The sequence below is a fragment of the Aptenodytes patagonicus genome, chromosome 20 (assembly GCF_965638725.1).
Source record: "Aptenodytes patagonicus chromosome 20, bAptPat1.pri.cur, whole genome shotgun sequence".
NCBI lineage: Eukaryota > Metazoa > Chordata > Aves > Sphenisciformes > Spheniscidae > Aptenodytes > Aptenodytes patagonicus.
In genome coordinates this window covers 1,826,410-1,849,952 of record NC_134968.1, presented here as the reverse complement: position 1 = coordinate 1,849,952, position 23,543 = coordinate 1,826,410, and the positions used below count along the sequence as shown (strand labels likewise).

At 56.6% G+C, this 23,543-nt stretch overlaps 2 protein-coding genes and 6 non-coding genes across 8 annotated transcripts in view; 1 reads left to right on the top strand and 7 right to left on the bottom strand.

The window, feature by feature from the left end:
* Positions 1 to 334: 334 nt before the first annotated feature.
* TRNAC-GCA (transfer RNA cysteine (anticodon GCA)) lies at positions 335 to 406 on the bottom strand. Its single transcript has one exon. It is a non-coding gene; the product is annotated as a tRNA-Cys (tRNA).
* Positions 407 to 843: 437 nt separating this feature from the next.
* TRNAC-GCA (transfer RNA cysteine (anticodon GCA)) lies at positions 844 to 915 on the bottom strand. Its single transcript has one exon. It is a non-coding gene; the product is annotated as a tRNA-Cys (tRNA).
* A 285-nt stretch (positions 916 to 1,200) lies between these two features.
* On the bottom strand, positions 1,201 to 1,272 carry TRNAC-GCA (transfer RNA cysteine (anticodon GCA)). Its single transcript has one exon. It is a non-coding gene; the product is annotated as a tRNA-Cys (tRNA).
* A 2,266-nt stretch (positions 1,273 to 3,538) lies between these two features.
* Positions 3,539 to 5,574, bottom strand: RPL23 (ribosomal protein L23). The gene is made up of 5 exons (XM_076356705.1): positions 5,512 to 5,574; positions 5,148 to 5,231; positions 4,701 to 4,829; positions 3,899 to 4,012; positions 3,539 to 3,670 (listed from the first exon to the last, which is right to left on the bottom strand). Exons 1-5 carry the CDS (start codon positions 5,522 to 5,524, stop codon positions 3,588 to 3,590), a joined length of 423 nt encoding a protein of 140 aa, XP_076212820.1. The 5' UTR covers positions 5,525 to 5,574; the 3' UTR covers positions 3,539 to 3,587.
* Positions 4,385 to 4,517, bottom strand: LOC143169600 (small nucleolar RNA SNORA21). The gene has a single exon (XR_012996905.1). It is a non-coding gene; the product is annotated as a small nucleolar RNA SNORA21 (small nucleolar RNA).
* Positions 5,575 to 5,970: 396 nt separating the features above from the next.
* On the bottom strand, positions 5,971 to 6,042 carry TRNAC-GCA (transfer RNA cysteine (anticodon GCA)). The gene has a single exon. It is a non-coding gene; the product is annotated as a tRNA-Cys (tRNA).
* A 2,233-nt stretch (positions 6,043 to 8,275) lies between these two features.
* TRNAC-GCA (transfer RNA cysteine (anticodon GCA)) lies at positions 8,276 to 8,347 on the bottom strand. Its single transcript has one exon. It is a non-coding gene; the product is annotated as a tRNA-Cys (tRNA).
* A 415-nt stretch (positions 8,348 to 8,762) lies between these two features.
* LASP1 (LIM and SH3 protein 1) overlaps positions 8,763 to 23,543 on the top strand; it is a 33,883-nt gene continuing 19,102 nt past the window's right edge. The window contains exons 1-2 of the mRNA XM_076356736.1: positions 8,763 to 8,853; positions 13,953 to 14,047. Coding sequence (XP_076212851.1) covers positions 8,785 to 8,853; positions 13,953 to 14,047 — 164 coding nt within the window. The 5' untranslated portion in view covers positions 8,763 to 8,784. The remainder of the gene's footprint in view (positions 8,854 to 13,952; positions 14,048 to 23,543) is intronic.

Genomic DNA, 23,543 nt, shown 5'->3' with positions numbered 1-23,543 from the left:
TGTCTGCCGGTTAGATTCCTTTACTTGACAGCCCCCCGTGCACCTTAACGTGCCTGCCGAGGGCTGTACCGGGAGTTAAGTAGAATGAATTATGATAGATACGATTACTGCAGAGAATCAAGAGCAGAGACAAGTACACCCAGACAGGGAGCAGTTACTCACACGGTGCACAACCCCTGCAGTTCCCCCGATACTCGGGGCCTCGGTACCTCGAATAACGGAGCTCAGAAAGCAGCCCTCACTGCACAGCACAAGCTCACAAGACCCAAGGAGACCTCTCCATCCTCTTTCTGTGCCAAATTTTGGCAAAAGGAAGGTTGAGGGAGAAGAAAGGAGGGGGCACCTGGAGTTGAACCAGGGACCTCTTGATCTGCAGTCAAATGCTCTGCCACTGAGCTATACCCCCTGCGCGCACACCTGGCAACTCACCAACAAAACGACATTTTAAAGTGTGTTCTTGCCCAATCTTTGACCCCTCTGCTCCATGGGAATGAAATCCTGCTGCAGAAGTTGCAAGACCAAAGTGCGACAGCAGCAAGGACAGTGAGTCGCCGCGCTCCAACACGGGAGACGGAGGCCGTCTCCGCTCGTCATTTACCAGGCGACCTTGGCCCAGCTGCTCTCCATCGCTCCCTCTCTTTCCTCTCCTAGCTGCAGTCTGTTCTCCGAGGAGACTGGAACTTGACACGGCAACTGCCCGAGAGTCTTGGGCATTCTCCCCACGCTTTCTAGCTCCGACCGTAACGTGAAAAAGAATTCTTGGGAGGGGAAGCCGAGCTGATCCTACCAGTTAGCCCTCCAGCAAACAAACGCCCCCGAAATCCCAAGAAAAGGTGGGCTGGGAGGGGGCACCCGGATTTGAACCGGGGACCTCTTGATCTGCAGTCAAATGCTCTGCCACTGAGCTATACCCCCACGGCACCTGCCCTGCCCCTGCCCAGCGGGAATCTCCCTGTTCATCTCCAGCACAGCAAAGCTCCGCAAATGAATCCCGGGACAAAAAGCAGCTTCTCCTGAAACGCTCGTCTCTCTCCGCACAAACACCCCGCTGACAGTCCTCTTCTCTCGTGGGAATCTGCTCCTCCGCCTCTGCCCAGCACCTGATCAACCCGGGGACGCAGCCTGCAGGCAGTTTGTGGGAAAGGCGTTGAAATAAAGAGCCCCAAACCAAGGTTTTCTGGATAAAAAGGAGGAAAAGGGAGGGGGCACCCGGATTTGAACCGGGGACCTCTTGATCTGCAGTCAAATGCTCTGCCCCTGAGCTATACCCCCGCCTGTGCATGGGTGCCAGGGACGGCTCCTTGTGGGAGCGAGGAGGCGGCTCTGCTGCATTCCACTGCCTGCACTCACTGCACCTGCAGCGCTGCCTCCCACACACAACAGACCTCCCATCGCCCCTCAGTTTACCTTAACCCCTCCCATCGCCCCTCAGTTTACCTTAACCCCTCCCATCGCCCCTCAGTTTACCTTAACCCCTCCCCAGGACTCTCGCCACACTTGCGAGAGCCCCACACAGGCTCCTGGGGGCCGAGCTAATGAATTCCCAGTTCTCTCTCTCAAAAACGTCCCATCGTCCAGAAGAAAAAAAGAACCCTTCGAAACGCTGACTTCCAAACACCGACGAAGGCGCTCGGCTGCACCTCTCTTTGGTCTCGGGGCGCGCCCTGCCATCGGAGAGCACGCCAGCCTCGCAGAGGAATTACCTGCCACAACACCCCACCACGCTGCCCGCAGCCTCTCTGTCTTCCCCAACTGGCTGCCCAGGGGCAGGGGACAAGGGAAGACAAACACCCAGAGCGTTTTGTCCAGCTGTCGTGCCGTGCCCCGCCTCAGAAAAAGGCTTCACAAGTCAAAAAGCCAGCACGAGCTGTTAAAATAGATCGAGGGAGAACACCTTTATTTCAGCGGTGGTTTCTTACTCGTAAGCAGGTCTCTGCATCTCTCCCCAGGTCCGAGGAACAGCTCCTTCGTCACCGGTGGACCGGAAAGGTGGTCACCGCTCGGGAAGAAAGGGATCGACTTCAGCCGCCGGCTTGGAGCGCTGCGCTGACGGCCAGAGCGCCCGTTGTACCCTTCCGGGGGTTCCAGGTCTGCTGGGAAGAAGCCACGACCGCTCGCCTGCTCCGCGGAAGGGCCTGTAGAGGAGAGAGCTGCCCTCAGTCCGTGCAAGTCCTTTCCCAAGTTTCCCCTCCCCAGCTGCTGCCAGCGCGCAGCTCCCGATCATCCGGCAGGAACGGCTGAGAAACAGAAATTTTTAGGCCAGGACATTTTGCAGATTCACGTTGGTTGGGCCAAAGAGCTGCTTAAAAACGCCACCACTTTACAAACCACTGCAAGACCCTGGTGCTCTTGTCCATCATTACCTGTTTGCGCTACAAAAATCTGAGGCTTTTCTCCCTTCACCCCCCTCCTTCCTCCCCTGAAAACATTAGGAGTAGCACAACAGTATCTCGGAGGTCTCTGCGGGAGAAGTGAAGCGTGCTGTGAGAAGAGGTAAGCGCCAGGGCAGATGGAGGCAAGCCCAACCACACCAGGGGCTGCCTGAGGTACGAGCCGCAGCTCAGGGCGGGGAGCAGCACCCTATCACCTGCCCTGTGGCCCGCAGCAGCGCGCATGCTCCGGTCAGTCTGGGTTACCGGGCACCAGGGCCACGATCTCCAGGACAGAGTCACCCCTATTTTCACTTGCGAGCCCAGGTACAAGGCAGCCTCCCTGCCCCTCCAGTGGCCCTTGCTCGGGAGGGCCAGAAAACAAGCTGACCTGCAGTTCACATCCGAATGCATTCCTCTGCTTCGGGCAGAGGAACACCAGGAAAATCACAAGCGACTTCACATAGCGTAAGGAGCTTTTGCACAGACATACCTTCCGACTCTGGTCTTGGAAGCCTTTCAGCTGGTCTTCAAAGTTCAGATCACCCCTTCTATCTGCAATTAACAGTCTGTGATCTCGGGGCCCGCTTCACCACTGGGGGAGGGTTTAGAGGCACGTGCTTCAGCCACGACCTCAGCCAGCAGCAGCGGGCTTCACGCATCCTCGCACGTCTTCAGCAAGGTCTAAAAAACATTCTTCAGAGCTCGCTGTCCGGAATGAACTCTGCAGCTCGCAGTACACATCGGTTTCGGGCAGTATTCCCCCCCCCCCGAATCAGACCAGTATCTCTAAGCAGTTAAATTGCCCGTTCTGGAAGAAAATGCCAGACCTACAATTCTGAGCGCCCCTGTACGAAGGTTCCTTGTAGAAGGGCTTCCAGACACGTCCCAGTTTCTATCCGTGCATACCTAAATCGGATCAGTTCAGCCAGTATTGCCAAAATTTAAGTCATTCCAGTGCAACCCCCTTCCAGGTGTTTTCCAGTAAGACAGGAACCTGCCTGAAAAAGAGACTTGTCATTGGATATCCAAACTCCAAATCCCGTTTTCCTGCCGAAGCAGACGTCCAACACAAGGAGTTGCGTAAAAAGGTTTCCCAGAACTAACCCCCTCATTATAACATTGTCCCGCCCGGCAGAGGAGAGCGCTTTGGCAAGAAAAGACACTACTTATTTGGTACAAGGGCTTTTATTTTTATCTCTGCGAAGACGAACGCGTTCACGCAATGCTTCCCGCGTTGGAGGCTATCCTGGGCCACAGATCTGCACACTCCTTAGCCACAGGGCCTGTGATCGCAGAGCCTGGAAAAGAGAAAAAGACGGCGGCGCGTTAAGAGGACCGAGTAGGCGCAGACGGTGCAGGGCACCGCTTTACACAGACACCAGCTCAGCCCGACCGCGCTCTCCTCGCTCTGAGGAGAACCCGGGTCCCCTTGCCCAGGAGGGCACGGCCCTCCAACCGGCAGAGCCGACCCACCGCCCCGCTCCGCGTTCCCCTTTCGCCCAGCGCAACAGGATTCTCGTCCCTACCTTTCATTTCACCTTTATTATTTACTATCACTCCCGCGTTGTCTTCAAAATAGAGGAACACCCCGTCTTTTCTCCTGTACGATTTCCGCTGCCGAATGACCACTGCTGGGTGGACTGCAAAGAGAAACGAGCAGCTCGGTATCGCAACCATCGCGGTAAGCGCACAGCCCAGCGTCGGAGGCCCCAGCGGAACTGTTCCGCTGCAGCATCTAACTCAATGCGCGGGTTTGGGGTGGTTTGGTGGGGGTTTTTTTTTTTTTGCATCTCATGTTTGCGGCGCTTCACTAAGAGAAGCTGCAGTTTATAGTCAATAGTACAGTGAAAACCGGCCGTGTAACTCTCACGGCTGCGTCTACGCTTGGACAACTCAGTGTTTTTCCGCTTCCCCACCTTTATTTCTAAATACGCCACCAATTCACAGACAATATTCAGCAAGAACGCCTCCCTTCCCCTCCAGGGCAGCAGCAAACCTTCTTTTCCAAGGCAGGATGTCACACCACCGATTGAAATAAACAGCACAGGCTGCCACTTCACCCAAAAGCGATGCTTTTGCTCTGCCCTTCCACGACAACTCGCTGAGCCACTGCGCACAGACCCAGCAAGTGCTTTTCAGAAGGGCGGAGGCGACGCTCCAGACATTTGGGGCCAGCCTCCTGCGTCGGTTGGAGGGAGGAACTGTCCTCCCCTCCGACGAGCGGCCTGCCTCCGCACCCCTCGAAGGAGGGACGCTACGGCGCAGGCAGGCTCTCGGCAGGGGCTGCCCCTCGGCGCAGCGGGACTCGCCGCTCCTCTCCGCGCTCACCCTTCTTCCTCAGCTCCGGCTTGCCCTTCTTGACAGTAGCCATCACCATGTCGCCCACGCCGGCCGCCGGCAGCCTGTTCAGGCGCCCCTTGATCCCCTTCACGGAGATGATGTACAGGTTCTTGGCACCTGCGGAGAGAAGCGCCGGCATTAACGGGGCCGTCCGGGAAGACGGTTCCGCTCGTCAAATCACCGACTGAAGCGAACGGCACGGGCTGCCGCTTCACCCACAAGCGATGCTTCTGCCGTCTCCGTCCACGACATCCCGCTGAGCCGCAAGCGCAGCCCCAGCGAGAGCTTTTCGGAAGGAAAACTGGTTTTTTACCAACTCGTCCACCAGCTGGTTGCCCTCTGCGTTACCACGGGCCCCTCCTTCCCCGCCGGACTCCCCCGGCTCAAGCCCCCGGACGCGGGCGGAGGCAGAGCCGCCGCGGCGGCCGCCCTCACCTGTGTTATCCGCGCAGTTGATCACGGCTCCCACCGGGAGACCGAGGGAGATGCGGAACTTCGCACCGGAGGAACCGCCGCGTCCTGCGGGTCGAGAAGAAGATTAAGGCCTCGGCGAACGGAGCGCAAACGGGCTCCGGGCAAGGGGGGAGCCGGCCCTGCCCGGCCCGCACCTCCCCGGGTGGGGGGTTAGCGACACCGGCCGCGGCCTCCGCTCCCGGCCGGGGCCGGACGCCGCTTCCCGGGCCCCAGCTCCGCCAAACCCCGCCCGAGCAGCGACCCGGGCGCCCCCCGCCCGCCCCGGAGACCCCGCGGGACGACGGATGGAACCGGATGGTGCCGGTGCCGCCGCCCCCCGCCTCACCTCGCTTCGACATCTTGGCGCCGGAAGAGGCGGGGGCGCGCGGGGCACGCCGGGATATGGGGCCGCCCGGCCCCTCCCGCTCCGCCGGACGTCACGTGGCGCGGCCGGCCCGCCTCACGTGGCGGCGGGGGAAGTCACGCGGCGCTGGCGGCGGGGCCCGCGGCGCCCCCTAGAGGCGGCGGGGAGCGGCACCCCCCCCGGTACCGGGAGCACCGGGAGGGGACGGGCGCAGGCGCGGCCCGGCGGCCCCCGCGGGGCTGCGCTCCCCGCTCCCCACGTGGGCTACGGGCTGGCTCGGACCGGACCCTGGGGTGCGCCGGGGTCACGGGCAACGGGGAAGGCCTTCGGACCCCTCCCCGCCGGAAAGAATTTGGGGCGAAAATCCTTCTTTTTAGATTTTTGGTTTCGGGGAAGGAGAGAGAGGAGAAGGGAGAGGGGAAAAAATTAAAAAAAAAAACCAGGGGGCACCCGGATTTGAACCGGGGACCTCTTGATCTGCAGTCAAATGCTCTGCCACTGAGCTATACCCCCGCCCGGCCGCTGCTCCGCTCCGCCGCCGCCTTCCCCGCGCCGCCGCCGGGCCGCTGCGGCAGCGGGACCCCCCCGGCCCGTCCTGCTGAGAGCGCCCGGGGAGAGAGCGGTGGGCACGACCCCCCCACCCCCACACACATCCACCCCTCCCCGGTGCCCCTCGCACCACGGCGGCGGCGGGGGACGTTCGCCCGGAGCCGCCGAGCAGGAGGGTTCGGTGACCCCCTCCTCGATGGGCGCTTTGGGGACCGGCAAAGCCCAGGCTGGCGAGGAGCCACACGCGGAGGTTTGGGGACCAAGAGCGTTAGCAGAAAGGCAGGAGCAAGAGCTGCCATTAGTTGTCTTCCAAGCTGGTGACAAACACTTGCAGGCAGCCGATTTATGCCCCCGGCTCCCGGCTCCCGCTGGGAGCAGCTGTAGCAGGAGGGTGGCCGCAGCGTGCCGCCTCTCTCGCCGTGCTCCTGACAGCAAGTCAAGGAATGAATTTTTCTGTGTATTATCAGAAGGAATTGCCCTTGTCTGGGTTTTGCCTCTATGTGAATTTTTCAGCTCTAGTGACTCGGCAAATTCCAGGGTAATTTAACCACAAAGTGAAAGAGACTTCTGCCTAGTGGCAATAAATGATTTTTTATTTACTCGGGGATTGCCTAAATCTAATTTCAGGAGGAAAGCGCAAGCGATGCCGCTTGTAATATTTCATCTACCTGGTCCTCTGGGCGCTCTGTGTCAGGCTAAGAAAGTCATCCTGACAGCTTGAAAGCAAATAACGGGAAATCTATGTTTAAGAGAATAATTTCAGAAAGCAAAGAAGTATCCTGTCATTTCACAGCTCTAAAATCAACCGCTAACGGTAAACGTGCGGTTCGTAGCTAACGGGAGACAAGTACTGAAGCATTGTCTGGCTTAACAATGTAAATGCATCACAACGCAGCGCTACCCGGCACATCTCTTCCAGCGGGGTCCCAGGATATCGGCTCGCACCCGTCGCCCGTGCGAAGTCCCCAGGAGGAAAGCACAGGCCGTGCTGCAGCGTCAACCCCGTCGAGGGGCTGGATGCTTCAGACACCAGACGTGATGCAGCTGGTGAAAAGAAAAAAAGAGAAAGAAAAACTGCGGCTGGAGAGGGGCCTCGGCGGAGCGATGCCCTCGGCCGCCCCCCGGGAAGCAGCAGCAGCTTCGCTGGGTGCAGGCGTGAGGCTGGACCGGTGGTGTGCACCCAAAACGTCTGGGTGGCGGAGAGCCTCCCTCGCCCAGCAGCATCTCCTGAGCCAAGAGAGGAAAAACCACCCACAGCATCCCAAAGAGCTGGATAAGCAGAAAAGCGCGTCTTATTTTAAGCTACGATGGGCCAGGAAAGGGTGGGAGGCTGGTTTCGGGGGGCTGGGAAGTGTTGGGCGAGGTGATCAGAAAGGGAAGGAGTGGGCGCCTTTGTGAGAGGATCAGATAAGCTGCTTTTAAAACGAAGGAAGCCAGTTTTAAGCCGCATCCTGAAAAGAATAAGGGGGAAGAGAGCCGAGCGCGGCCTCGTTTGATGTGGGTGTGCTTTATTAAAGCCTGCCTGCAAATAGCGATTGCCGAGGCTTGTTCTTTTCTAACAGGCTCCGGGAAGGGGAATTAAGGTGTCGTTATCTCCTGACAGAAATTGAATTAATGTTCTTACTGAGGCTTTTGTAATGTAATAACCCGAATCGACCGGAGTGGATGCTGCCCACCTGACTTGCCGCACGTCCCTGTGGAACACACGCAGGAAGAACCCGCACGAACCGGGGCCGGCGTTACCCCGCGGGGCTGGGGCCGGCCTTGCAGAGGTCGAGACGCTTCTGCTCGCGTTCGTGTCGATGCGTTTCAGTAAAATTACGCCAAAAATTCAAATCCGGTCGGGAATTGGATTCGGTAACCGCGTGCCAGGCGCAGACCCGGAGATGAGGGTGCTCCCTCTCGCCCACGCGGGTCTCTGACCTGCCCTCGTGGATCTTTAAAAAACGAGTCGTTATTTCTCGCAGCCCTGCTTTGCACCTCGAGGCGACCCGGCGCTGGAGCCCGCAGGGAGAGTGCTCGCCGACGCCGGCACCGCTCTCCAGCGCGGGGGGGGGGGGGAACGCGACTGTCACGGCGTTTTCCGGCTCGAGGTAGAATCACGCGTGTGGGGGGACGGACGGACCGGGGGGACCAAAAAAAAAAAAAAAAACCAACCCAAACCAACCCAAACCCACGAACGAAAAACTCAACCCCAAGGGGGCACCCGGATTTGAACCAGGGACCTCTTGATCTGCAGTCAAATGCTCTACCACTGAGCTATACCCCCAGCTACCGCGCCGCTCGCCGGGCGCTCGCTTACTGCGGCCCCACGCGCGCGCGGCCGGTTCTTCCCCCCCCCCCCCCCCGTTCCACGCGCGGACGCCGCGGACGCGGCGTCCGCGCGTGGAACGGGGGGGGGGGGGGGGACACGGACGGACACACCGGCCGCGCGCGCCAAGCGCGGGGAAGTAAACGGGTACGAGCGCGCCCGCCCACGCCGCGGTTTGCGCGGCGGGCGTACGTGTGCGTGCACGCGCGCGTGGGCGGGCGCCACGCCCCCGCGCGCGTGCCCCCGGCGCCCCTCCCCTTCCCCCCCCCCCCCCCCCCCCCGCCTATTTAGGGTCGCGGCGGAGCGGGCGGCGGCCCAGAAGCGGCGGCGGAGCCGGGCGGGAGCGGACGAGATCCCCCCCCACCACCACCACCCTCCCACCCCGAACCCCAGCTATGAACCCCAACTGCGCCCGCTGCGGCAAGATCGTCTACCCCACGGAGAAAGTGAACTGCCTGGATAAGGTGAGCGCCGCGCCCGTGGGAGGGGGCGGTGGGGGTCTGGGAGGGTCTCCCGTGGGGGGGCTGCCCCTGGGTGGGATGGTTCTTACCCCCCCCCCCCCGGCGCCGTGGGGTATCTCCACGCTGCCCGCCCCTATCTCAGGGTCCGGGGGGGGGGGGTGGTCGCCCCCGCCGCGGGAGCCGGCTGTCCCGCGGGGTCGGGACCCGCGCTCCCTTCAGCCTCGGGCTACCGGAGGTGGCACTTCCTCGTACCGCGCCGGGGGACGTGGACGGGACGCTCTTTGCCCGGGCGGTCGCCGGCAGCGACCGGGGCTTTTTCCTTATATATAATTAAAAGGCGGCGGCGGCGGCCCCAGCGCCGCGGGGAGCTGCAGCCGGGCGCCTGCGGAGGCCGATGGAAAGCAACAGTTAACGCTTCCCCCGAAGCCGGGAACCTCATCTGGTTTGCATTAGCCGAGGTTTTTTTTTTTTTTGTTTTCCCCCATCTTCCATCCCAATTGATACTTCTCTGTTCCAGAATTCAGTCTTTATAGTTTCGGCTGCCCGCCTTAACGTGGTGCGCAAGGGCTTTGAGTGTCTCTTTTTGAGTGTTTTCCCATCGAAAATAAAGCTCCTGTCCCCGCCGGCGCTGGAGGCGAGGTCTGGTGAAGGCGGCGATGGTGGTGTCCCCCTCCCCGGTGCTGCACGGCTCCCGTGGGATTTGCCTCTGAACTAACCCCTCCCGGAGAGCTGCGCCCCCTTCCTCCCCCTCCTCTTCTGGGCTTCTGGGACGACCAGTTTAGGGACTAAAAAAAGTAACTCGAAGAATGCGTGGATCTCGGCAGCGGCATTCCTGAGCTTCAGCAGACCCTGTTGCTTGCATTTTTAACAGATGATGTTTCTTCCTTAAGCTGGGAATGGCTTGAAGCTGAACTATCAGCCCTGTGTCCCAGGGACCCTCCTGGCTGTCCGGAGCAGTGAAGTGGCTCTGTCTTCTGGAGCCTGCGCTGGCCTCCAGTAGCTGCGGGGTATCCAAATTGTGGATAATTGGAAGGGAAGGGGGGGACGACGACCCCTTGCTTCCTCCTGCGCAGCCAGCGTCTGGGGTTTGTGCTGCTTCTGAGCTGGCAATTGTGTGTGGCTGTGAGGGCACGACTGATGTGCATCCTGAGACCGCGGATTCTAGCTGTTTGGGAGCAGGCAGGAGGCTGCAGCCGTCGTCTTGTACTTCTAGGGGTCTCATTAGCTTTCTCTCGCTACAAATCATTGCATGGTCAGCCTTGCAATACAGCACACCCCGAACCAAATGGCTTCCCCCCCCCCCGCTAACTCCCCGTGTTAATTTTTCCTGGGGTTTCTGGCTGGTGAGGCGGTGGCTGGAAGAGCCGACCCACTTCCCGTAAAAGCACAGGATGAGCGCGGTGCTAGAGTGGCTGTCCCCCTGTTCTCGCTCTACCCCGGGCAAAGTTGAAAGGGCAGCTCTGGTGGTGTTTGCATAAGCGCTGCTAGGGCTGAAGTTGAACCGCAGGCAGCGATAACGAAGGGCTTCTGGGAGAAGCGTGCGTGTCGCTGCCTTTAAGCTTTCGGTGCCTGTGCTGGTGTGTTGACAAGCAGATGTGCTTGGTTTTCTCCTGGTAGTGAAATCTGTTTCCCGTCTGAGAATTTGCGGCAAATGAGGAAAACTTGCTGCTTCATCAGGCTTTACAAATGCAGCGCAGCAGCTAGAGAAGTGAGACTGCCTGCTGACAGCTCCGACTTGGGTGAAACTCCGCCTGCGAGTTCTGCCTCTTGACTTTTCACATCGTCACCTTGTGAAAGGCAAATGCCCTGCTCTGGCTTGGGGAAGTGGGTGTTGTTCCCTTCCCCCACGCCTCCCCGCCAGCTCTCCGGATAAGGTGCTGGGTGATGTGGCTGGCTTCCGCTGTGGAAGTGACATCTCCTGTGCCGCCCATCGCTGGAGCGGGCGTTGCAGGGTTTGGTGGTTGCAGCTGCAACTGCTGAACCTGTGTAAAGCTGATGTCGGATGACTTTTTCTAAAATGAGTAGAAGTTAGAGTTAGCTGTTACAGTGCACTAAACCAGATCAAGGGTTTGCCTTCGGCCCGAGGAGACTCTCTTTATATGTTGTCCTCTAACCCTTGAGTCTCAAGTGATGCTTGTTCCCAGGTGTGGAGCAATGGCTTTGCTTGGTGGAGGGATGTTGTGCGGCTGCAGCATGAGCTATAAATGGATACACCAACACGTACTGTGGCTGTGAGCTCTGTCCCCAGATCTAGTCTGCTGCGAGTGGCAAAGTTGCTTAAAGGGCTCTGTCCCTCCAAGAGCAGCCTGCCTGGACCGCAGCCAGCGTGCTTCTCGTAGAGCACGGCCTGCTGGGACGTGGGGCGAGCTGCGCCGGGCAGTTGTACCTGGGATCGCCTCCAGATGTTCGGAGCACTTCAAACTTGGAATTGGAAAGCACAGGCGTTAATGCTTCTCTAAAAACCTATTTGAAACTTGTCCTCTTTCTCTGCAGCCGTGCTGGAGGGTGAGCGGTAGCGTTACTGGAAGCCTACATAATTGCTGTTCCCCTGTGTCAGTTCTGTGTTGCAGCCCTCCTTTTAGTGCTGGCTTAGATTTGTGGATCCAGCATTAATACTGTCAGTGGTAAGACAAAGTTTGGGGGCAGCAAGACTTAGAGATAGGGGTAGCGCTCTCTGGGTGGCTCGGCTGCCTGCTCAGGCTGCAGAGTCTCCTTTGTAAGAGCCACAGGACAGAAACACCTCTGCTGAACAATGCCTAATGCAAACTGAGGCAAGAATATGCATTAATTGCTCTCTGGCTGGGGGTAAAGGCCGCCTGAGTGCATTGCTTCTGCTGTGCTTATTGTGGAGGCTGCCGCGGGCGGGGGGACAGCTGGCCTTGCCAGATACTCCTTGGCTCTTGGGAGCCTGGGTATTCCTCGGAGGAAGAGGCTCTGAAGTCATGTTGGCTGTCAGTTCATCTCTGCATATTTATAGTGGCATCTCTGGTATTTATGCACAGCTATTACAGCACTATGAATGGCTGACAAGCTGGAGAGGTCTGTTAATTACCTCTAATGTGGCAGTAGCTCAACCAAAAGGCTGTGTAACTTTCAAGATGCCTGAAGAACTCAGGACTCGGCTGTTGATCTGTCTGTCCTTAAAGAGCCCGAGAGCTGGGAGGGAGGGAAAATAATCCTGTGCAGGCTGGATGTGAACGAGGGTGTTGGTACAGAGCAGCGCGTGGTGCAGCAAGAAGCCCCCTCTCACTGTTAGCGGCAAGCTCTGGAGGAACTCGTGTAACTAGAGGAAAAGAACAAATATGTTGCTGTGAGCAACTGAAAGGAGGCAAATTGTCCTTCTGGGATGAGTCACAGGCTCGTAGAGCCGCGGAGGTGTTTGCGCACTGGGGTGTGGCACCTGCGGGTAGGTGGCACAAGGGCTTAGGCTTGGCTCTTGCCGTCTCCTTGGAAGAACACAGACCGAGCCAGCAGTTGCAGTGGTGGAAATGACTTTTTAAAAGCTTAAGGGTGGAAATCATAGCAACAACCGCCAGCTGTTCTCCCTGGGTTTGCTCACTGCATAGTAAATGTGTGCCTGGCTCCAAGTCCTGGGTGTCACACTGCAGGCTTGTTGACTGTAATCTGCTTGGTAGGATGAGCTGCTAATGTGGCTTTCCGCTTGTTCTTTCCCGGATTTTGCAGGGTGATGCTGGGCGGTTTGTGTGCTGTGCAGGGGGGCCTTGCTGAAGGAGGGGGGTTAGCCGAGGAGGGAGGGCAACCCTAGGGCAGGGCTGCCTTACCTCCAGTGAGTAAAGACATTGCTTTGGGCTGTGCTTTCCTTGTTGCGCTGCTCCGGCTCGGCTCCTGCCTGTGCGCTTTCCTTTCTTCCCTGGGAAGTCACACCAGACCCCTCAAGTCCTGATGGCTGTCAGAGGAAGCACAAAGTCTGGTCAGTTGGTGACTGGCAGGGCGTCATGGGGTAGAATTGCAGAATTGCTTGGTAGCAGCTCTGAGCTGTTCTCCTCGGGCTCCTTCCAGCCTAGAAAGCCACTCGGGCCAGTTAAATGCCAAGTGGAAATAATTCCTTCAAGAGTAGCCCTAAAAGCTTAAAACACTTCTTCAGAGTTCATTAGGTGTTGAAACCCATAACGTAGGGTCATGATCTGAATTTCAGGGAGTATGTCTTTAGCCCTGGCTCTGAGCGTGCCTCGCTGGTTGAAAGGAGAGCTGCGCTGCTGTACAGCTGCGTTCAGGTGGCAGACCTCAGGTGGGGTGTGAGGTCAGCCTGAGGCTACTGGTGCAAGAGCTGTTGGGGAGAGGATGCAAAAACTGCCTTCACCAAAATGTCAGGCTAGCAGCTCCTCTTCCTTGTTGCTGTCCCCAGCCCTGCCCTGTGTTAGGATGCAGCACCGGCAAGAGCAGTCATAGCTCTTGACAGCCCCACTGTGGGGAGAGGGGGGCTGAGGGGGGCTTGGGGTGATCCTGCATCCTCTGGGGCCGTAGAGTTTGTGGGGTTGGGGATTAGGCACCTAAATTGCAGGCAGAAGGGTGGTGAGGACCTTTGAGCTGTCTGTATTGGACTGTCTGCTTCTCACGAGAACCTTTTCTTCTCTGTCTTCTTTTCCTTGGCTCGTTGTCTGTGTGCAGCCTCACCTGACCTGCTCTTCTGGCTATCTCTTGGCTAACATCAGCAAAAAAACCTAAAGCAGCAACTTTGAAGCCTGCAAACCACAGCTGTTAACTCTGCTGACAGTCTCCCTGCTCACAGGGGCTTGTTGTGCCTCTTTCGTAGTAGGAGGCTTCTCCTATCCTGTATTTGGCCAAGCCAAATGAATTCCTGGTCTGGAGATAAGGAAGCAAGATGCTACTATAACATTTGCAAGTAGCAAATATTGCTGCTTTCTTGAGATAAGGTGCATTGGGAGGGTCAGGGGGGATTTACTTGTGTCCTAAACTAGTAAGAATATTGTCTGTCCTCTAGGTTTTGCAGGGGTCGTGGGTGTTATCACTGACATCTCTAGGCTGGAGGAGCTGCTGAGTTTGAGTTGTGCAATTCTAGTGGGAAGTGGCCCTGTTTTGCAAGTCACTTGTGTTAATGATTCTCTTGTCTCTGTTTCCAGTTCTGGCACAAAGCATGTTTCCACTGCGAGACCTGCAAGATGACCCTAAACATGAAAAACTACAAGGGCTACGAAAAGAAGCCATATTGCAACGCGTAAGTCTCTGCTACCTGCTCTTGTTGCCATCGAGAAAGCGTTGGGCCTGGGAGATGCTGTAGCATTTGCTGGACCCTGCTCCCTCTTAAGCACCGGTCCTCACACCATGAAATGAGAGTTGTGGGGAAGCCTGACCTCTGCAGAAACTGTCTTTCCCTGCAGCATTTTCTGGGAGCGCGTGTCAAGCCGTGGCTGAAGGGGTCACACAGGCCAATTAATGCTGGTAATTAAAACAGTGTTTTCCAGGCTTAAATGCCAGCTGATGGCTGCTCTCCAGTTCCAGCTTGGGCAGACAAAAGGTGAATAAAACTCAAATACAGGCAGGCATTTACATGGAGCTGATCTTAATCTGTATCCCCTTAAAGGGAAAATAAAAAGGTGTTTATACCAGCCCAACTGAATACAGGTGTCTGGGGAGAGGAGAAATGCCCTTCTGTGCAGGGGAAATGGGGTGTGTGAAACAGCGTGGGACATGGGTGTCACTGCAGCCTGTGCTCTGCTGGGCTGATGGGCTCATGGCCAAGGGCATTCACCCTAATCTACTGGCATTTGCCCTGGATGTTGTGAAGGTAAATGCATCTGAAGGTAAATACAGCTTGAATGCAAGATCCTTCTCCTGAGCAGTGTGGGGGAGATGGAGGCAGAGCAGGGTACAACAGGAGCAGCTGCCTGTACCACACCTCAATTCGCTTTCCTGGACCTTTCAAGCTGCTTCTGAGTGGTGGGTGTTCACTGGCCCCCTCTTTTTTTTTTGCTTATCAAGAAGGACCCTTAATCGTGCACAGCTTTCTGGGATCTGCTGTTGCATAATGAGCTCTAGTCCCTACTCAGCCCACAGGGAAGCACTGAACTCTACGTACCTGATGTGTTTCTTGATGTCTATAAAGCAGCTTTGCAATAAGATTTCTGTAGCTGCTGCTTATACATTAACAGTTCTTAGAAGGAAAATTAGATAACATAATACTACTTAGCACTTGTATAGCATGGTCCATTCACAGAGTAATTTAAAAATGTTAATCCTGACAACATCCTTGTAAGATGGATATTACCCTGTTAATGTCTAAGACGAGTAGAAAGGAGAAGCGGTAAGACCATCAGCCATGTGGTGCATTAGCAAAAACTTCCCACTTCTGTAGCTCTTCCGTAGGTTGGTTATTGCTGATACCAGGTGTTGATGATGACCTTGGACAAGTCGCAATCAAGGCTTCTGTTGAAGTGGGATGAGACTTGCAGCATTCAAGTCTTGGCTGGTAATGGTTGTGTCTTGGGACCTCACCTGAAATGCAGGGTGGCAATCGTGTGAATAGCAGCAAATAACTCTTGGTTATCTAGTTGTATGGGGGCCACCAGCACTATTAGAGCTCCAGCTTCTGAGGTGGAACTGGGAACTTTCTGGACTACTGGAGTAGTATGAGGGAGGAACCTCTGGTCCGAGGCAGGGTGAACTGTTGATTAGAGGGATGCTTGTTATTGGACTGTACAGGTATCTCAACTTACTGTGATGGTGGTCCAGCCAGCCTGGGATCTGTGAGCTTGAGACCTTCATCTGCAGAGAGCTGCAGGAGATGAGGCCCCTGAGCTCTTCTTAGTGTCTTGAACCAAAGCTTTCTTCTCTGGATGGTGGGTGCCCTGATACCGGCTCTGGCAGAGCGCCTTGCCTGGCGTGCAGTGCTGGGGCATGCCTGTCCCTAGTGCTTCTGCCTCTGGCCGTAGGGATGGGCCTGGGGTCCTGTTCTTGCGCTCTCTCCCTCCAGGCTGCTGGAAGGGAAGTGGGATAATAATGGGAAATTCCTGAGATTCCAAGGAGTCTGCGCAACCTCGACCCATCTCAGTTTCTCAACCCCCTCTGCTGAGAGCTCCCTTTGATGCTGGCTTGCTGTCTTAACCCTTTAACAGCCTCCCTGAAGAAGAGGCAGCCGTCTGTCTCGCCTCTACCCCAGGGTAGCCTTGGATGTTCAGAGTTGTGCGCAGAAACCTGCATTAAATGCTTTGTTCTTCCTACCTTGCCTGGCCATGCCTTAAAGCGAAGGGAAGTGAGAGCAGCTGAAAGCTGCTGGCACATGAGGCTTTGCCTCTGGCAGCTGCCAGCCCCTTGTTCGCTGGGGTGGCGGCTGGACGGCTGCAATTGCAATGCCCAGACGTGGGGTGAAGGGAAGCTCCAGCCAGAGGACGTGGGTCTGGTTCCTTCTCAGCTGCTGTAGCTGGAGCGTGTGGTGCCCCCGGAGTATCCTGCGGAGGAAGAAATGTCCAGGCAAGGTGAGCGTGTCTGGCACAAGGGCAGCCCAGAAGGAGCCCACCCTTTCCAAACAGCTTTTGCTGATGTTGGAGTTGAGGGGCAACATCTTCTATCCCCGGAGAAGGGGGTGGAAAAGCAACGTTTATCCTGGCAGGGAAGAGGCTGCTTTTCTGAACATGCCTTAGCACAGGGTCTCCTCTGTTTGAGCCGTGGCCTTCTGCCAAATTCCTGAGTTTCTTTCTTCAAGAGAGCAGGAGGAAGAGGGCTGGGCTTCCTCCCTATCTGACATTACCCCAGCAATAAATCTGTGTGAAGCCTTTCAAGAAGGTGGCTGGTTAACTCTGCCCTCTGCCCTCCCATGCTCCTCAGTGTTGGGAACTTGCTTGGTGGCAGACGTGACCGTCTCCACCCTCCTCACCGTTCCTCTTTTGACTTCAGCTGGGTACTGGGTTGACTGGTTGTTCACTGGAAGCAGCATTCAAGGCTGGGCTCATCTCTTTACATGAGCACTTTGAACTAAAAGAGGTAGAAGTGGAGGAAGGGCAATATCCAGGTGAAGTTTGAGGCTTCTGCAAATGAAGGGTGGGGGAGAGCCAGGCTGCAAAGGGCAGGCAAGACTGCATGTGAGTTCAAGGGGACCAGCTGCTCCCAAATATCTGTTATATATAGGCTTTAATTTCTTACTTGTTGAGCTGAAGGGATAATAAAGCTCTGTGCTGCAGCTGGCAGGGCTGAGGCGGGGGGATTGGGGCAGTGTCCCTTAGCTGTGAGTCCCAAATGGAGGCGGTACCTGCAGCAGCAGGGCTCTGGTCCCCTCCTTCCAGACAGCCCCGGTGACTGGCAGCTCCGCTTTGCCTCGGCGGTGGCTCAGCGTGCAGCACAAATCTGTGCCTTGAAAATCCTGTCTGAGAGTTCAAAGCTGTGTATTCGGTCTGGGGAGTCGGCATCTTCAGAGACATCACTGGGCAGTGCTGCTGCTTGAAATGCAGAGAGGAGCTCGCGTGTGCCTGGGTGTGGAGCTGTGTGGAGGTGGGGGGAAGGAGCGGTATCCTGGGCAAGAGGCTCCTGGCTGTTCTGCTCATCTCCCTTGAGGACACCTAGACGAGATCCGAGGCTAGGCTTTACCTCGGTGCGGTGGGTTTGCTTGAATTCTTGCTGACGTACAAGCAATTGCCCTGTTGGATGTACCTCTGCTCGGAAAGCCCTGCTCTGGCTGCATGTGCATCCCCTGCGCTGGCATCCTGCCGCTGGAACATGGCTGATCAGAGGGGCTGTCTCTGCTGCCTGCACACCCCACAGTGCTGGATTTTTTTTTTTTAATTTCCTTACTGCTGCAGACTGGCTGGCAGGAAGTTAATGGCCTACTTGCTCAGCGGTCCCTCCTCCCCCTCCAAGGAGAGGCAGCCTGGCCTGACGTGCAGCATCCTTTGTTTGAACAGCGCGCAGGGAGGTGGTGCTGCCGGCCGAGCCCCTCTGCTCACCTTCGCTGTAGTCCTGGCTCAGGCCGGTGCAGAGCACAAAGAAATCGCCGTGCTGCTGCGTCTCCACATCCCCCTTGCTAAACTGCATTTTTTTCCTCCTCAAAAAGGGGCTAAAGGCTAAGCGAGACTGCCAAAAATATCTTACGTAGGTGTGTCGGCAGGGTCCCCGCTCCCTCCATCTGCCGTACTTGTGTGACTTCAGCTTTCCTTCAAGGAGTTGACTTTCCTTGCAGAGAAACCACACCCGGCGTGGCAGTGGCGTGGCATGTGTGCTGGATGTGTCCCCGGGGGATCGGGATCTCGGGGCTGACATTCCTCTTCGCTGAGTCAGGGCAAGCGGCTCCCTGCCCGGCAGCTGCCCTGCCCGGCTTACCTAGACCTAGCACCTGGTGTTACCGGGCCACAGCAACTCTGAATGGGAGCTGTAAAACCTTTGATTCCTGGTGATGACCCGAAGAACCTCCCTGGCAGATTTCTCACTGTTAAGATCCTTGCCTTTCCGTGCAGAGCAAGGAGCCCGATACCTCTGGGCTAACTCCTTGCTTGGAAAAAGTTAGCGAGCGGCTCTGGGCTTCACAAGGAGCCAGTGATCTGTTCTTGGCATTCCTCTCTGCTCCATCTGGTAGCAGCCTACTATGTTAATAAAGTGATCTTCCAAGTTTTTGGGGGCGGAGGGGGGCAGGAAGGGAAAGAGGAACAACTGTGTTGCTGGGACAGAGTCCGGGTGTTTATCCCATGCTTTATTTGTGCTGAGTTTCTGGATGAGAAGAACTGCCTTTCTGTCTCGGTGTGCACACTTTGCATGCCGTGGAGCTCTGAACAGACTCTGCTTTTTGTCTCGGCGTAAGTGAAAGCTGGCCTCCCCGTATGCTGCTGGGGGGTGGGAGGGGAGGACCCCCAACACATGGCTTGGAGGAGCTGGGGGATACAGCATACTTCTGCTTCACCTCTGCTGTGTCTGAGGAAGGGCTGACTGATGCATCTTCTGTGGGGGAGAGGGGATATGGGAAAGCTCTCCTGAGTAATGCCATGATTAATGGTTGGAAGGCTGCAAATGTTAGCGAATCCTCTTTGGGGTGGAGGCTCTGGCTTCTGAGGTGTTTGGGAATGACTTACTCCAAGTGCTGTCCGTGTACCACAGACCTCTCACAGCTGACACTATTCCTCCTGGAAATCCAAAATCCTTCTCTAGGGCTCTGCTACCCTCCCTCCAGCCCATCCACAGCTGTTACCTCCTCTCCGTGTCTGGAGATCAGTTTAAACCAGTGATGCCCCGGTGTGCAGAAGCCAAAGCATTTGTGGGTGAAGCCTCGGGAGAGGGGGCGAGGGGAAATCTCACCATGACTGTTTGCAGGTTACTCCTCTCCCTCCCGGGCTCACCCTGCATTGCCATGTTGCTCCTTCCAGTAGCCCCAGGTGTTCTCCACCCACCTGGTAGATGTTTCCCAACTGCTCCTGGAGTTAGGAGGAAGAGAATGTGTGCTCCTGCTTCAGGTGTTTGGTGCCTGCTTGTTGTTAAATTCTAAACCATCTCATCCTAGCAAAGCAGATGGTAAGTGAGCTTGTTCTCCAAGAAACACTGTCCCCTGTAGTCAGGGTGTGCTGCATCGGTGGGTGAGGGTCCTCCCGCTGTCACTGTCCTGCTGTGCATGGAGTGCAGCAAAACTGAGCCGGCTTCCCCGCTCCTCCCGCCCTGGGCTGGCGGGCAGCAGCGCAGCTCACCCTGCACGGGTGGGTTTGTGGGTTCAGGCAGAGCTCCAGGGCTTGGCAGCTGCCTGCAGCCCTGCCCAGGGGAGGGGGCAGCAGCCACGCAGCGTCCCTGGAGCCAGGAGCGCAGGGTTTGGGCTGAGTCTGCAGCAAGGGCTGCCCAGCGCTGACCTTGCTGGGGGGGGGGAGGCTGCAGATGAATGTTGACTTTCCTAAACTTGCTTATCCGTGCCTGGGGCCAAAAAAACCTTGTGGAAAAACCCAGCTCTGTTGTGATGCCTGCTCTGTTCCCATAAACAGCGGTGGGGGGAGGACGGGACAGGCACTGCTCTGTTTTGGGGGCTCGGCGATGGGAGGGGGGAGCAGCGTGACAAGCAGAGCCCTTTCCAGAAGTGACTTCTGACTTCACAGCTTGGCAACCCCTGTTCTCCTGCATTCACTTGAAATCTTTCCATTATGGATTAAAGCAGGTTTGTGAAAACAGGCTGTTTTTCACTTAGGCAGCGTGCTGCTCTGCAACACCCTTGGTAAGCGCTGGCAGAGCCTTTGGGGACGGGGGTGAGATGGATGCTGCCTGCGCTCGTGGAGAGCAGAGCTGGCTGAGCAAAACCCTGCTCTCCCTGCTGCTGTCCCATGGCGAGACAGCCGTGCAAGAGCTGGTGGCGGTGGGTTTTGCTTCTCCTGCCTCCTCCAGCCCTGTGCTAGCCTGGCACCAGCACACTGGGTGGGCAACGGGAGGGTCTTTGAGAAACAGCATCCTGCAAAGTTGTGCTCTGAGTTACATTATGCAAAGCCGTTTTTGGGGCGGGCTGAGAGCAGATGCTGGGAGAAGGCAGCAGCTGCACACGTGGAGGGCTGGACCAGCCATTTTGGCAGCCGCTCCCCAGAAACGCTGGGAGGAACTGAAGTCTTTCTCTGCAGCCTGCTCTTTTATAGTAGGATGTTTGCAAGCCCTCCGCAAAGCGGTGTGGTGCTGCTTTTATTATTAAAAAAAGAACAGTTTATTTTCTTAAGCTTGTCCCCAAGAATCAGCAGCTCTTTGAAAGGCAGGATGTGAGCTTGGGAGCCTTTTGGCAGAGCAGAGCCTATTACTTCCTTTGTTTAACTCTTCTTTTCCGAAACCCTGATACAGCTGCACAAAGGTGACTGTCACCTCTCGGAGGTGCAGGTTTGTGGGTGAGGAAGGGATGGTGTATTTGCATCCAGTGCTAAATACACCATAAATAAATGTGCTGCTGCGTGCTGGACAAGTCCGCCAAAAGCACTTGCGTAAAGCAGCCTGTATTGAATACAAGCAATACTTGGAGCTAGAGAGGCTCTTCTAAACACTGGGTCATCTCGCACATGATCTATGGTGTAAACTAGCCTTCCTGGAGGAACAGGTACGGGTTTGAGTCATGCTGAAGATGCCGAGTCTGGGTCCTGTAGCTAACAGACCTGCATCAGTTGGCTCTTTGTGGAACAGCTGGATGGTGCCATGATGCACTTAAAGGAGGTTTTTACAGATGTGTCCCACCAGTCTCTTTACTGGAGAAGTTTAACTCTGTTTCCAGCTTGCGTGAAGCTCCAAAGGCAGAAGTTCAAGTGCTGCCGCTTAACTTGGCTTCCTGGGAAGACAGCTCTTGGGGGCAAACGCTGCTTTTAGGGCAGGACTGGGATGTGATGGGGTGCAAGTGCTTGGAGAGTCACATTGATCTGGAGGTGAGATCACTGGCAAACCCTTTACGCTGCTGCTCTGGGTCTGGGAAGGTGAAAATACTGCCCAGGTGTCATCGACTTACGGGTCACAAGGAAACTGGGACCAAGGTGCTGGTATGGGGCTGTTTCTGGTCGGTGTACGGGGAGGAGGGGGTCTGTGTTTGCTTTCCAATGTCCCTGCCAAAGGAGCTTCCTAGCTTAGACTTGCCTTTGGCTGCGCAGCTATTACTCTATGGTGGCTCCTCAAGTGAAGCAGGTGAGCTCTTTCTGCCGTGGCTGTGCGAGGGTGTCCGTAGTGATGCTGGGGGGAAAAGGCAGAGCTGCTCGGGGAAGGGCTGTGAGATGCACAGAGCAGACGGACCGTTATCCCACAGGAACCCTGTGACTCGCTGTTAACAGCGGGGTAAACTTTCATCTGCCTCGGAGTTGCCGTACTCAAACAACTCCCAATGTGGGAGCCAGACGGGCTCTATCTGGCCAGAGGAGACTCGATTGACCTGATTTAGCAATGCAACAAAAAATGCCTCATCTCTGGTGGCTGTGGCTGTACCGGCACAGCTTCGCTGGGGTATCTTGCCAAGGGCTCATACACAGGGTCTTGCTGCAGGCCATAAAGCTCCTCTTTTTGGAGGAGGAACTGTGTGCACTGGGTTTTTGTGGGTTTTCGAGGGGGGTGAGCAGCCGCCTCCTCTGTGGATGGCACCTGCCCGGCTGGAGGTGTTGCTGTGATGCAGAAAGCAAATGGTTTGGGACTGTGTCTCTGTGGGGGCAGATGCCCCATGCCAAGCTGGGGGCTGGCTGCCTGCACAGGGCAGGTGACCTCTGGAAAGTGGGGCTGGCTGCCATCACTGTGCTCCTCCCCTCCTTAGCTGGCTGTTCAATTACTTTTGCAGCGTGTGAAATCTGGGGTGGCTTTTCTTAGCATCTCTCCTGATGGGTGTAATCACCCGAGGTCCTGTGGAGCTGCGGATTAAAGGGGGTATTTTTCTGCCAGCGCTGAGCAAGGATGCGATGCTGGCGTGCACCGCCCCAAGCACCGAGCCTTCGCTCCGTCACGTGTCCCTCTGCCCCACATACTCGCGTGCCGCTTCGCTTAATCTGACAGCGGCCCCCCGCGGCGGGGGATCGAGCTGGGGGAGGGATCCCGTGTGTCCCATTCGTTAAACTATAATCAGGCAGAGGATGGATGCCAGCAGTGTCTGCGAGGAGAGACCCCGAAGTGTGAGGCCAATCCACCATCCGTCTGGCGGCTCTGCCCCTGAGACCGGCAGGCTCCTCTCCATCAGTCGTTAAAATAATCCGTGTCTGCCTGGCTGACGGAGCAGCTGTGGGGATGCCGAGGGCTTGACATGCGCTCACCCTGCTGGGCTCTGCACCCCTCCTGCTTCGCAGCCACCGGCTCGACTGCCACAGCATCGCCAAAGCCACGGGGCACCAGGCGGTCCCCAAGACCCACCGAAACTTGGCTCCCTTCCTGCTTTACCCTCCCGCATCCCTGTACCCTCAGGCAGGGAAAACACCATGATGCTCCTACCGAAACAGGAACAAAGTGTTTGGATCCTGTTGTAGCATCAGCCAGAAGCAGGAACCAGGGGCACCTCCCTACAGGTAGCTCACATGGGTGTTTTTTTTCCCTGGTTCCCATCTGTTCTTGAAAGGTTACTGGTTTTGCCTGAATAGCTATTACTTAGCAGCAGACTTTACACAAATGTCACATTGAAGGGTGCGTGGGATTAATTATTTCCTTGCAGTTTGTCAGAAGAGGGATGGTTTGAAGCGGCTTCCCCCCGTTTGTCTTCGCCGCCGCTTGTGCCTGAAGCCTGTGGAGCCTGGAGGGTTTTTTCTAATGGCCCTTCAGGGCTTCATCTTCCCTTAATGTGACTTTTGTTCCCGGCATGGTTCTCCACCTGTTGCGCTAACTTAGGAAACAAGTGTTTCTGCAGCAGCGGGAGGGAGTGAAGGGCGTCAGGGCAGGTGTGCACATGTTACGGGAGCGTACACGAGTGTGACACTGGCAGGGGACCTGCTGGCCGTGGCCAGAGGAGCTCTTGCAGTGTGATCCCTTCTGCAGCTGCCGGCAGAAAGCCTCTTCCTCCACGCAGACTTTGGGCTCAGCAGGCTGCTGTGGTGGGCACCGAAATCCCTGCTGGTTCCAGTTTTGGAAGACTTCGGCTCTGATCCCTGTTGGTGAGGGTGGCTGTTCGGTAATTGCACGGGTGGATTTGGCGTGTGTTGCTCACGCTTCTTCTGAAAGAGCGAGGCAGGTTGAGCAATAAACACCTTCCCCCTTCCTGGCTTCCCCAGCCAAGACCTATTTATGGTGACGGCTGGGGGAGGGCAGCGAGGACCCACAGCTCCGCTCCTTCCTCGGCT

Excerpts from the sequence above, each read along its gene's own strand:
- RPL23 (XM_076356705.1), bottom strand. Across the intron at positions 4,013-4,700 it reads GCCGGAGCTGAGGAAGAAGG|TCCACCCAGCAGTGGTCATT; the intron begins GTGAGCGCGGAG and ends TTCTCTTTGCAG. Across the intron at positions 3,671-3,898 it reads TAATAAAGGTGAAATGAAAG|GCTCTGCGATCACAGGCCCT; the intron begins GTAGGGACGAGA and ends TCTCTTTTCCAG.